A 14,904-nucleotide genomic window follows, 5' to 3' on the forward strand; every position below is an offset into this window, starting at 1 on the left:
ATTCCATCCAACAAAGAACTTTTTGATACTATTTTGTGTTGTGAACCGTAAAAGAATTATAAGTGAAAGCTTTTCTGCACCAACCAGAACAAATGATAGTTAGAAGCGGAAAGGTCTCGTAAGGCAATGTAGGCAAAGCTTCCCAGCTATTGTTTCCGAACAGCTTTTAACCGGTGAATGAAATTGCGTGATATTTTTTATAGGAACATAGTTACAGACACCCTTTTTTCAACCCCACCAAATACTACGTTGTAAAACCATAAGTATGCTCGGTGCATTAGAAAGGTAAGAGTTTGCTTTAAAAAAAACTTCTGAAAGAGTTTTGTGATTACTTACTGTATTGAAAGACAATAACGTCACACAGTGGCATTTCGGCGGTGAATATTTGGGTGCCCAACTAATTGGGAAGCACCCACCTCTGTATTAAGTTTTTATGAATTACTTAAACTCGCGATTAATGTTACTAAATAAGACGCATTCTTTCAGCTGATCGGAAATACGTTATAATTTATTTTTAACACAAATTCCGTTTACAATAAATGCCAAACTTAATTAAATAGAAAACAAGTGCGGGATCGATGCGAACGAAGTGATGTGAAAATAGGAAGGATCACGGCTGATGCAAGGTTATGTTTAGCGCAGATATCGACTCAGCGCAGCGTTTATGCGAGTGTGGTGATGATCGAAAGTTGACGTGCGAATGCTAATGTGCGGTTTGTGTTGATCGGATTGTATGAGGACGAATTGTGTTGGCGAAAGGTGTCGACGCGGCGCAGTGTGTAAACGAATGTAGTCCACTTTCCTGTTGTCTATCCTTTTTGCTTAGTGGGTAGGACCACAGGTGTGGTGAGTTGCGTTGAAGTGTCATCAGCTGTGGTGAATTGCGCGGTCGTATTAGAGTGCGCCAGTTTTTCCCAGGTTGAGTGAGGGGGGAAGTTTAACTCATTTAAACAGGAAAAAATAGGATTTTTCCACTTTCCAATTTCAAAACTTTAATGATTTTGTTTTGTAAAGAAATATTTGGATAAGAAAAATTCAACAAGGTTTTTTATAAAAAGTGAAATTTTATAGTTAAAAAAACTAACAGAAGTCGACGGAAAGTTATTCAATAAAATCAGATTAAAATTATTGTCCAAATAAAGATTTTTTTTTGTGTGTAAGTTTATAGCTATGGCTTTTCTTTTATTTTTTAGTGAAAATATAGCACCTACTTGTTTATAAAAAAAAAAATTTATTGTAATTGGCAAAGTAAGTTAATTTTTATAATTTTTCAAAAATTATACTAAAAAATATCAACTTTTCATTTTTTGATGGAAAAAAACTTTATGTGCTTTGCCTTGCTTAGCCCTCTTACTATAAAAAAATGAAAGTTCCGAGTCTGTACTTTCAATTGAAAGAAAAAAAACCGCCAAAGTACCGTTCCTTTTAGTAACATCGATTTTAATTTCATGTCTTCAACAGACTTCTTATAACTTCGGATCCTTACATAAGTAGCTTAAGGCGACAGGCAAAATTTCCTTAGAACTAGATCCCATTGTTAAAGATATGGTGCTTGCATAATATTACAAATAAAAACTAACACAATTTTTCGCCTGTTACATATTCAATTAAAACATTGCATATTATATTGGATTTTTATCAAGGTAAAGGTATAAATAACGTCGCTTTGCGTTCAAGTGTAATTTTTTTTCATCAGGAGAACTCAATTAAGAAGTGTCCCGAATTTCAAGTCCCTAGGTCCAAAAATAAAAATTTTGCCAATTGCAGTTATATGGGAGGGTGGGTGTAGCAGTGGGGCGGTTTTCCAAGATTTTTTCAAAATTGCTTAATTGAGTCCAAAGAAGTGTTTCTGCAAAGTTTCATTGTTGTTTGACCACTCCTTTTATTTTTTTCCAAGAAATGTATGGAGCGGTGCCACTGTGCGTCATAACTTACAATTTTCCATCGATGAAAAGGAAAAACCGAGCCAGGCGGCTGAAAATTTATAAAGTTCCTAAAGCTTATGTTTGGAAGGTTTTTAGTCATCTTCCTCATAATGTAGACTAACTGGTTACTACCTGTTCTTTTCTATAATAAAAGAATTTTCTGATGAAAAATTCGTCTCAAGTGAAGCTTATGGAAATCGACTGCACCAGTGCTTTGTTAGTAAGGACGAGGGTTACTATAGGAGTGGCGTTATGAATTTGGTTTCAAAATGGCATCAAGTTGTCAAACAACAATTTCCGCCAAAATTTGTTCTCTCCAAATAAGGCAAATATATATTTAAATTTAAAGCAAAAATAATGTATTTGTTTTTATTCGAGATTATGTGAATTCTCACTGAAATCCATAAGAGTCTTCAAACAACTCCCGGGTGGGTTTAGACGGGTGATTATATTATTGAAAGGCATATGCATCAACCATATCGCTGAGTGGTTACTTGCGAGAGTTATGTGGGCTTTCAATTTTTCTTTCAGCTAACCATATCCTGAGAATTTTTTTAAAGATATTTTGTGAAAAGCAGGCTGCCAGAACCGTGAATAAATACAGGGCTAAAATTAATATTACACTGCTCTTAACTGCACATACTTTCGCTGAACAAAGTTGCAAAACGCTAAAACAATTTCAACAAAAATAATTTCAGCCCAAAACCCACGTGTAATTTTCACTGTAATTGCTGGCAGGTTCAATCAAACCGACATACGAGTATTTTCATAGAAACACTAAAAGTTTGATTTTACTTTTAATGACGTCGCCCGCAATTGGCCAATCAGTGCAACACGACCGACGCGCTTCAAACAGCAAAATTCCAAATATTGTAAAAACTTTCTGTAACACCAATTTCAAACTAAATCGCGTAAGCCACAACACCACACAACAACAAAAACAAAACAGTTTAATATCGGCCATAGTTGCAAAGAGTACTAATAATAAAATAACTCCAAATATATATACGGTTAATAGTAAAAAAGTTGGCACAAAAGATATACTTACAAAAAAATAACGAAGGAAACAAACACCAAAAACAAACAAAATAGCAATAATAATAATAACAACAGTAATACTCGTAATCACGACTAAACGAGTTTTGCAGACATTTTTAAGCCGCGAGGAAGGTCACTTGCCGCATTTCCCTACTCACCATTTGGCAGCGTGCATACGAAAGGCACACCACCAAGCACACAGCAATAAAAACAACAGTTATTTCTATATATTGACATGTATGTGTATGTATGGATGTGGGTACCACTGCCAGTCGAAACGTCCTTTGTAATCGCCACTGGCAGCCATCCACTGCTCAAGCGTCTCCTCTGCTCCTTGCGAGCGACTGTTGGCCACTTCGCCGTCGCCATCGCCATCACCATCGCCACCGCCATCACCGTTAGCTGCCATCGTCTATTGCACTTTGCTCCCGTAATACTTAAGTATTCTGGTGAATTTTTCACATTCGATTTACAGCATTACGTGTTGCGGTTCCGTTTCTGGCGCACACTGTGTATGACTCAGAGTCTTCCGTGTATGCCTGCGACCATGTTCACCTCAATCGCTTTGCTATGGTCTTCTTTTTCCCGTTTTTACTCCTTTATACTACAAAAGTTCGCTGCCAAATGCCAATAACGTTCGCTACTCGGGTAATGGTCAGAAACAAAAAAGTTCCACGCTTTTTGATTGTACTTCTCGTAGTTAGTAGTTGTGGTAGTTGGTTGGGGCGAGCATGTTGCGCTTTGCCGTAAACGAGTATGGCGGTGGAAAAGTGCTCAGCTATGCGCGCCAAATGCTTGTAGAACTGTGGTTCTTTTGAAATTTTGCCAGCAGTGGTAAAGGGTGTTAGGGTAAGAGCAGCAACGTGGTTGCTTTTATGGTAAAGATATATACTTCTCACTGAAAATTGAGCTTGGCTGACTAAAGGAGGAACTTTAAAGTTCTAAAGCGCTTCGAAGTGCTAACGGCTCTCCAAAAATATATTTTTGATGTTCGAAGAAACTTAGATGATTCACAGTGCCGACCGTTGTTTGACACCTGTTGTATTATTTTCATTCATAATTTATATTTCCATAAACAAATCGCGAGCTTAAGAGAATCGCGAGGAAATGGAACGCTTATCAATTGCTATTTCTCTCTTGAGCCTTAATTTTATGTGAATTACTTACTGAAAGAAGATTGGTGAGCGCTGAGCAACTAACGATACTCTACGATCGTAAAATTATTCTGGCCCGAAGCCAATCAGGACGATATTTACCGGTATCTTTGTCATAGTTCTCTAAGTATATAAGTTTTAACTGACCATTTTTCTATTGCTGTCTACACGAAAAGATAAAACATTTTAACGGTTACAGAAGTTGCTTGTGGTTAGATGAATATCCCAACACTTTCTTCTTCATAGCTTTGCATTTGAGAGATCATAGCCAAAACGCATTGGATATCACACCTTTCGATATCCAGCGGAGCTGATTAGAATAAAACGTATACGTTCTACGTATTTTCAAATTTGAAATGGGTAAAATGCACTTTGTCGGTACTTAAAAAAAAATTAATGGAGTTTGTTTATGATTTCGCAAAGTAGTGACCTTAATCAGTCCATGTGCGATAACCTCCTTAAATACTTCATTTGATATACTCCTCTAACTAATGATAGATCGGGAAAAACCCTGGTTCGTTTCATATGCTGGTTTATCTTTACTGTTTGAGTACTGTTGAATTATCTCTGTTTTGATTTGATTTTATGGCCAAGAATATAGCTTTATTATAAAGGCAAGGAATAGCGTTTTAAGAATTATTTCGGTCAACTGACTGGCTCGACTGGCTCGAATAAATTCCAGTCGATAGACCCGATTTTCAAACGATTTATGGCTTATCAGGCTTTGCTGCGTAGAAGACAAGCTATTTCATACAACCACACAAAAAATAGTCCACTAATGTTAACTCCCACAATCTAGGAGGCCACAACATAGCCTCACGATGCGAGATAATGCGCTCACCGAAAGCTTCATTCAACAAATTTATTGCCGTCTTTTTGGGTATCTTTTTGGTATCTAAGTTTGTCTACATCAACATCCCGAAATACAGTATACAGGACAGAAAAAGGTTAATAAAATGTTATTGTTGTTTCCCATTGGCTGTAACATCATGGCAGACTTCATTTGGAAGAAATTGATTATATTAAACAGTGACCATTTGAGGATTTAAAGGCATCTCAAACAATGTCTAATAGTTTATCATCATACCAATTCAACCAGAATTTAATACATACATAGATATCAGTGGCCAACTTGTTTTGGGTCTCTTACCGAATGTGCGAACCCTATTAGTCTATTAATTATGAAACGGCAAAACAAAATGAGTATAAATGAAAATAACGCCTGTCAGAAAAAAAGAAATTACCTCATTGAAAACCACACTTCCAAAAGGTCATCTTTTAAAGGGTGATTTTTTAAGAGCTTGATAACTTTTTTAAAAAAAAAAAAAACGCATAAAATTTGCAAAATCTCATCGGTTCTTTATTTGAAACGTTAGATTGGTTCATGACATTTACTTTTTGAAGATAATTTCATTTAAATGTTGACCGCGGCTGCGACTTAGGTGGTCCATTCGGAAAGTCCAATTTTGGGCAACTTTTTCGAGCATTTCGGCCGGAATAGCCCGAATTTCTTCGGAAATGTTGTCTTCCAAAGCTGCAATAGTTGCTGGCTTATTTCTGTAGACTTTAGACTTGACGTAGCCCCACAAAAAATAGTCTAAAGGCGTTAAATCGCATGATCTTGGTGGCCAACTTACGGGTCCATTTCTTGAGATGAATTGTTGTCCGAAGTTTTCCCTCAAAATGGCCATAGAATCGCGAGTGTGTGGCATGTAGCGCCATCTTGTTGAAACCACATGTCAACCAAGTTCAGTTCTTCCATTTTTGGCAACAAAAAGTTTGTTAGCATCGAACGATAGCGATCGCCATTCACCGTAACGTTGCGTCCAACAGCATCTTTGAAAAAAATACGGTCCAATGATTCCACCAGCGTACAAAACCACACCAAACAGTGCATTTTTTCGGGATGCATGGGCAGTTCTTGAACGGCTTCTGGTTGCTCTTCACCCCAAATGCGGCAATTTTGCTTATTTACGTAGCCATTCAACCAGAAATGAGCCTCATCGCTGAACAAAATTTGTCGAACAAACACATTTCGAACCGAACACTGATTTTGGTAATAAAATTCAATGATTTGCAAGCGTTGCTCGTTAGTAAGTCTATTCATGATGAAATGTCAAAGCATACTGAGCATCTTTCTCTTTGACACCATGTCTGAAATCCCACGTGATCTGTCAAATACTAATGCATGAAAATCCTAACCTCAAAAAAATCACCCGTTATATGATCAGCTTAGAGATAGTTTTTGACTAATATTCCCATTGATATTAAATGTTACCAATACCTTTAACTTTTCTTTTAACTCCAAGCTCTCAGCATTCAGTGACGGTTTCATAGGGGGGGAATTGAATTGATAAATAATGCTGGGATACCAATAAAGTTACAAATTGTAGCAAGGTATGCAGATAAAATTGGTTAATAAATCCAACCAGATCCGTAGCTGAAAGTGCTAAACAGATTCGTGTGCTGTTTATGCTGTCAGATATCGGAGCGGTCAACAAAATAAGAAGAGAAGCGAAAGGTGTCTGTTATTCCCATGACTGAACGGCAGTATTTCCAAATCTGTTAAGACACGAATGATCGAGATGATATGCAATACCATAAGATGGGTGGACATATTTTTCAAGAAAACTTATCCCAAGCGCTGGAACCGCATTAGGAAAAAATACTTGGCGATGCAGTTACCCAATTTGCCGCAAAATTATCGTTGATCGCAAAAGCTCCGAAAAAAATTAATAACTGAAAAAATAACCGTGAAGATTGAGTAGATTTGTCCCAAATGTAGTTTTGAGTCCCGGTAGACTTTCTGTTTTAAGTATAAGGACGGTCAGTGTCAAAACACCTGAGCTACACGTATTACTCAGGTTGAACCAACAGAGTCGTAGAAACACTGGTATCAATACGCAGACATATTACAAGAGAAAGAAAATTTCTATGATTTCAAAAAAGTATTTTTAGTGAGCTCAATAAGAAGTTAAAGTAGTGAACACTTTCTGACAAATTCTGAGCGAAAGCGTTTTCCATGAATTTCTCTACATTACCAAAACTACAGCTCTCCTGTCTTTTATATATTTTAATCCTATAGGACCGTTTCTGCTCATATGACAACATACATCATTTAGTAATGCCAATTGTACTGAAGGTGCTCGGGTTTTTATTTTAATATGATATACTCTATATACTCTTTATTCCGGATTGTTTTTTTGATTATTCTAAGAACTTTTGCCTGGAAATCCGAACCAGAAAAAACTGTATTAATGTCAATTAATGTAGCTTGCGAAATGGAAGTTGTCCCGTAAACTCGAGTTTATTTTCATATTAGTGTTTGGGTTTTAAACACTTCGTACTAACAAAGTATTTACAATACAAACATTGCTTCGGCGACAGTCTTAACACAAAGGAACAAAAACTCAGTGCTCTCTTGTAAAATTTGTCAGCACAATTAAAAAGTTTCCTTAATTATTGCAAAGTGGTCATTGCATTATGGGAAAGCATAAATGGACATACATATGGCGCAGTGGACTATAGTGGAGAAGAGAATAAAAATAAAAGAGGAAAAGTAGTAATAATAATAATAAATTTTTGTCCTCCAAGTCATAATTTAAACAAAAATTTAAAGAAGTTGCTATGAAGACTTGCCAAAAACTTTATAAAACCCACAAGCCTAATATACACACCCTTCGTAGATTTCGTAGTAAGCTTTACTGCATTCGTCTACACGTGGGCAATTGAAACCACATGAACCTTGCAATATTTCAACGCAAAAAAAAACCCACCCACTCAGTCATACAGTCATTCACCCCTACTGCCCAAGCAAATTACACACATATTCATATGTAGCAGTACACATTTAACAATGTACATATGTATGTATGTGTGTATGTATATAGAAGAACGTGGATTGGGTGGTACTTACCCTCAGAGCCGTTGGCCAATTCAATGGGTACTCCATTTTCACGTCGCCATGTAATTGTCGGCTCTGGTGAGCCCGTTGCCGCACATTTGAGCGTCACATTACTATCCTCGCGCACAACCATATCCGTGCTGGTGGGATAATCGAGGATATCCGGCGGGACTGTATAAGAGGTGCGCGAATGAGCGATAGAATAGCACACGAAGCCGGTAAACCAAGCAACGAGCGAAGAGTAGCGGCGCCAAACAAACAAAAAAATTGGAAAAAACAAGTGCAGCAAATGCAGTGAGACAAGGAAGCCGGAGATGATGAGCAGATAAGTGTTGGATGCATGGAAGTGCAGTTGGAGTTTCGTATAACGGGATGTACGATGTTGGTAGTTGGTATACGAGCGTTAGATTTTGTTTTGTTGTAGGTTTGATAGTTTCATGGCATGTGTTGTTAGAGATGACGCGGCAGGTGTTTCACATTTGTAGCACATTTGTTGTTTTTTTTTGAATATATTTTTTTAATATATATTGTTGCCGTTATTCAAATGCCGAAAAGTGTTCAAGTAACAGAAAAAACGAAGCGCATGAAATTTTTTTGAAATTGTTTTTTTTTGCACAATTGGTTATTTTGTAACGGTTAAGTAGATTTTTTGTAATTTTTTAAATGTGTGTTGGGTTGTTTTATTTCAATATGTGTTTGCGTTGTTCGGTACAAGGCAAGTGAATCATACATTTGTATCGTTGTTTCCAATATTTCGTTGCATATTTTGTGGCGCATAAAAGTTGTGGGTGAATTTTGTCGTTTTATTTTTTTAAATTGGTATAAATTTTTTATTCAATTTTTTACCATTTTTACCAGAATTTTAATAGCAATTTTTTAATATTTCATACCATTTGTGTACAATTTTTTTTTATATTTTTTTTTTATATTTTTTTTTATATTTTTTTAATATTATTTTTTAATTTTTTGTTTTAATATATATATTTTTTTCCATTATATTTCCCACATTTATTGTTATGTTGTCGAGCGTACCGAAATTGTTCAGTTGCGGTGGGTAATGTTGTTATTGCATGTTGACCAACACAGATTGAAATTATTTTTTCATGATTATTTTGTGTGTTGATTATTTTTTGGCAAAGCGATTGTTGTGATAGTCATCAGTAAATGTTGAATTGTTGTTGATAGCATGACAACGAATATATACAATGCAGGAAGTGTGCATTGTTGGTGTTGTTTGTGGGTAAATACGGTGTTGTTGTTGTTATGTTAGTACAGAAATTATGATTAGCGGTCATTTTCGTTTGTTGTGGGTAGTTTTATAATTTTTTTCGATTTAACGAGCGTTTTTGATTGAAATAAATTTGGTTGTTAAAACATAGTTTTGAAGAATTATGAGTTTTTCAGTATAGATTTTTAAGACATTTTTTTTTTTGTTTAATTAATAGTAAGAATATTTCATTAAAAATTTTTTTATTCAAGTAAATTATTTTTCGTTGATATATTCAAAGTTTAATATTTATGTGTGAAAAGAGGAGTTTTTTTATTTTTATGAAAATGTTTGTTTAAATTTTTGTTAATTTTTTTAGTTTAAATTTATTTATTTATTAAAAAAAATATTATAATGATTATAAAAAAATATTTTTTATTTTTTATTAATTTTTTTTATGTAAATAATTTTTTATTAGTCAAAGTTAAAATTTTCGTTTTATTTAAAATAAATTTTTTTTTTTAGTTACAATATTTTATCAATATTTATTAAAAAAAATTTTATTTATTTTGATTTTATATTTAATTTTTTAATTAAATATTTTTCGTTGATTTTTTTAAATTTAATATTTTTTTTAGTATTTGTGGATTTTTTAAATTATTAATTTTAATATATTTTTTTGATTTTTTATTTTTTTTAATAAATATTTTTTTGTTGATTTTTTTTTTTAGTTTAATATTTATTTGTTAAAAAAGGAAAATAATATTTCAAGATTTGTTAAATTTTTAATTATTAATATTGTTTTTGATTTTATATTTAATTTTTTTTAAATAAATAATTTTTTCGTTGATTTTTTTTAAGTTTAATATTTATGTTAGTTTTTCAATATTTTTTAAATTTTAATTTTTAATATTTTGATTTTTATTTTTTAATAAAAATATTTTTCGTTGATTAAGTTTATTTTTATTATAAAAATTAAAAAAAATATATATTTTATTTTTTTAATTTATTGTTTTTTTTTTATTATTTATTTGTATTTTTTTTATTTTTATTTTTTATTTATTATTTGTTATTTAACATTTTTGTATTTTTTATTTTATTTTAATTTTTAATTTAATTAAATTTTTTATAGAAATTTTTTATTTTTTAATTTTTTTTTTTTTTTAAAATTTATTATTATTAATTTAAATAATTAATTTATTGTTTTAAATTTTTATTATTTTTAAATTTAATTTTTCAATATTTTTTTAATATTAATTACATAATTAAAATTAATTTTTTTTAATTGTGAATTTTTTTATATATTTTAATATTTTAATTTAAATAAATATTTTTTTTTTTATGTTCAATGTTTTTTTATTTTCCATTAAATATATTGATTTATAAATGTCAGTGTTCAATTTACCACAATTACATTTTTGTACATTACCAATCCCAACAGAGTTTAATATCATAATATCACAAAACGCCATCATCGTCGTCGTTGTCAGCGTCAACCACATCAAGCCATCCATAAAATCATCACGCCGTCGGTGAAATCACCAACAGCGATAGCATCATCATCGCCAGCATAATTGTTATTATTGCGTTTGTATGCGTCGTTAAAGTGCGGTTGGTTTTCAGAAGTGTTGTTTTTATTGTTATTGCGTTCGGCACCATGCAGCGATTGTCGACACCATTATTAATTTGTTGTTATTATAATCGTTGTTGATGTGTCGGTGTGTTGGTCCAACAGATTGTTTCAATGTCATTAATTGGCAATTAATACAAGCGAAGCAAGCAAGTGGAGTTGTTTCGTTGGGTTGAGTTGTTTTTGTGGGTTGATGTCGTTGAATGGCAGGAATTTTGTAAAGAAAGAAAATGAAGCAAATACATTTTGTTAGTATGTAATAAGTATTATAAATATTTTTATTGCATTCTATGGTTATTAGTTGTTGTGAGTTCATTTAGAGGCAATGTTTAAATCTCACAATATTTCGAAATAATGAAATTGGTCCTATCTTACTTTTTTGTCTTTGTAAAATATCAAAATATTTTGAAAAGAGTCCTCTTAGTTTATTTTTGCAAGCTTTTTCCATTCTTTCTGTATTTAAATTGGTAGGCTCAGGTTTCAACTTTAGTGTTTATGAATAAATAGAAGAAAGGCTAACCCATACATATAGCTCTTAATATTTGAGTAAAGAAATCTTAAGAAAATGCAAAAAGTGCTAATGTAGAATATGTAGAACTTTTAGCGACTTTAGACGTTCGAAACGGCTTCAAAAGAAAGAACTCTAGATCATAAGGAATATGCCTACCTGTCTTTGTTGACATAAGTGGAGCATTCAATAATGTCTTCAATGGCGTAACCGTCATCAGGCTGAAAGCAGCCCAACTGGAGCTCGCTATCATAGCACGAATAAAAGGCCTAACGAGCTGCATGGACAGTATTGGCCAACCTAGAGTTTAATGCCGATAAGAAGCAGGATACTTTTCACAAGGACGTATAATATTTCGACTTGGCAATCCGAGGCTCTACAGAGTTCCGTTAACAATTAAGAAACCTACTGAGTTTCTGGAGATAATACTGGATTTCAGACTGATATGGGTACTTAATGAGAAGGAAAGAGTGAAAACGGTCTACATGCTTTGGAGTTACACATCCTTAGTCAAATCTCTATTTTTTTTTGGTTTGGTGGACCGCTGGCTGGCAAATATCATACAGAATACCGTTGGAGTGGATATTAAATCATATTACGAAACTTTTAAGAACTAAATGAACAGATCGAAACAGGTTGATGGAATCGGTACAGTGATCTATTGCGCGGAACTAGGTCTTCTGCGACCCTTCAAGCAGTATCTTAGAGGCAGAAATTTGCGCAATCAAAAGAGCTGCTGAGATGGCTTACAATGCTGAAAATGATCGAAACAATAACAATTTACTTGTACACCTCAATCGCCAAGCGGCAATGAAAGCAATAATCTCATATCGTAATTCATCAGAGAATACACTTAAAAGCAGGGATGAAGTAGCTGTACCGGCTGTCGGAAAGCGGTTGCATAGATATTGGGTTCCAGTACACAAAGAAATTCCGGGAAGTTTTGTTTAAATTGCCAAAATGCCATCTTCTTCTTTACTGACGTACCAAAGTTCCATCACTGAACTATAAATTTTAAGTCACTGAAAACGATACACAATGAAATTTTCGAAAGACGGATCATGGTTAGAAGGAATGCCTGGAGGATATGCAGAATCGTCAAGTTCATGATGAGCATCAATGAGCTCCGAAGAAAAACATGAACGCTTTTTTCATATTATACCAAAAGGTTTGCAGCACGATGTTAGCCTAATGAAAGGTGATAATTTACTGACCTCATATTTGAGCCGCATAAGCATTAGCAACGACGATACATACAGAAAGTGCAGAGAAATAAGCATGAGAGCGCCTTCTATGCTTCTACCCAGTCTTATTAAAAACTCGTCTGAGATGTCTAGGAGCGTCGCTGTACAAGGTATGAGCTGAGTCATCAAACTTAGTTATCAAATCGCTCTTAAAGTTAAGAAGAAGCGTTGCCAAACTATGTGACGAATACTTCAGCTCGTGTTAAACTTAACTTCTATCCAGCAACACTAAAGATAAGTTGGTTTATATATATATATTTCGTGATAGATGGCCAGTATAAAGTAATCAAACTTTGTTGCAATTTGTTATTAATACCTCTCAATACCTAATATGTTAAGAAATATAATATATAACCTTGAACTGGAGTTTATACATCAACGTCAATGAACTATTTTTATTACTGTGTGGTTAATTTCATTTCGTTCTGCTCTACTTTCTCTATCCATTCACGCGACCAACGAAAAAATATTTGTCAACATAACCTCTCAGTAAGTTCATAAAACTATATAAATATATTTTTAAACAACTATACTTTTTGAAACTTTTTTCCTAGCCTATTAGCACAATATTTCAACGAATTTTAAATAAATTTTAGCTGCAAACACATGCTTTATGCATGGCCAGCTTACTGTATGCGGCGCGTGTTGTAACTTTTTCAATAATTTACAACAAAACTTCGTGAGCGCGTCACATAATCGCCATATACTTATGCATACCACACATATTCATATATTAGTATATAATGTATTTTCATTTTTTATTCTGAAGGAAATCACACACACACACAGTTACTTTTATGTTAATATTATATATGTAAGTATTATTCCACATTTTTGGCTGACACCTGCGGCCATGACTTTTGCCGCCATTAAAATAGCTACTGAGCGCAATTTTGTACTAACAAAAACACATATTCTCACACACGCACACACAAACACATGTGTGTCTGCGTTTTGTAGAAATTTTGCATTTGTTGTTTTTGTCATTTATTTTTTCCATGTCAACGGAAGGCGAACAGACCGTTGCGGCCGGAAGTTGGAGATCATGGCGACAAACAGCAAAAGCAACAACAAATCACGCGGCAGCGCGGCAGTCGCCAACAACAAGGATAACGTTGATATTGTGGAGTGCATCTGTAGCGAACAATAATAACCGCGGTCACAGCGCAGCGCGACGGAAGTGATGCCATTAATATAGCGAATTTGCCGCTGGGCTATTGTGCAGGAAGACAAGGGAGGTCAATTGTCGGCTAGTCGCTGGGAAATCAGTAGTCGCTCGTTTGGTCGGCGGAGTGGTATGAAAGTGGCCGCAATTATGCGGTTAAATAGTGCAACCCGAAATTGCGGCGAGTGGCGTGAATGGCGAAAAAAAAAGAATGTCGAAAGTGCTGGAGGGCTGAGTGTTTGAGTGTGAGTTTGGCGGCGCTGTATTTACAGTAGTTTGTGTGTTCACACACACACGCAGACATACTTTTCGGTTTGTTATAAGCTGTGCAAACGCGAAGAGATTATCATTGTAATATTTTCATTATGCGCTGCATAGGAGCATATGTGGAGATTTTGTGCTTATACAGTAAATGCACTCGAATTAGGGTGAGCCATTTTTTTTTGGAATAGTTAAAATTTAAAATTTTTAAATGAATTTGGCAGATAGAAGAATTAAAAAACCAAATTTAAAATTTAATTTTTATAGAATAGTCTTAATAAACAAAGATTTTTTCATGCGAAAACTTGATTTTGACCGCTTACTTTGTATGACAACTATATGAAAGCGTCATGCGATCTCAAAAATTCCTTCAACTATTGTAGCGTTGCTTTGAGTGATAATTTATATCAAGTTTCGTGGAGATATCATGCAAAAAAAAAAACCTTTTTCTTACAATAATTTGATTTTCAACGTTCATTTTGTATGGCAGCTATATGCTATAGTACACCGATCGAGAAAATTTCTTCAGATATCATAACTTTATTTTTGATTATAACACAGGCCAAAATTCGTAAGGAAAGCTCGTCAAATGAAAAAGTTCTCCATACAAGCATTTAATTTCGAACGTTCACTTTGTATGGCAACTATATGCTATAGTATTCCGATTTGAAAGAAATCTTCAGGAATTGCATTATTTCTTTAGATAATGATCCAAGCCAAATTTTGTGAAGATATCTCACCAAATGAGAAAGTTTTCCATACAAGCATTTAACTTCTATAGTTCAGTTTATATGGCAGCTATATGATATAGTGGTTCGATCAAGAAAATTTTTTCACATGTTATGTCATTGGCTTGGAAAATAATTTA

General features: G+C 33.8%; 1 protein-coding gene across 3 annotated transcripts in view; it reads right to left on the bottom strand.

Moving 5' to 3' along the window:
• LOC105224077 (limbic system-associated membrane protein) overlaps positions 1-14,904 on the bottom strand; it is a 112,873-nt gene that overhangs the window by 41,572 nt on the left and 56,397 nt on the right. For 2 of the 3 annotated variants that reach the window (XM_049457873.1, XM_049457865.1), the window contains exon 5: positions 8,034-8,192. The exons of the other annotated variant lie outside the window; for it this stretch is intronic. In XM_049457873.1, coding sequence (XP_049313830.1) covers positions 8,034-8,192 — 159 coding nt within the window. The remainder of the gene's footprint in view (positions 1-8,033; positions 8,193-14,904) is intronic. 3 annotated transcript variants of the gene reach the window in all.

The sequence above is a fragment of the Bactrocera dorsalis genome, chromosome 1 (genome assembly GCF_023373825.1).
Source record: "Bactrocera dorsalis isolate Fly_Bdor chromosome 1, ASM2337382v1, whole genome shotgun sequence".
Classification (NCBI taxonomy): domain Eukaryota; kingdom Metazoa; phylum Arthropoda; class Insecta; order Diptera; family Tephritidae; genus Bactrocera; species Bactrocera dorsalis.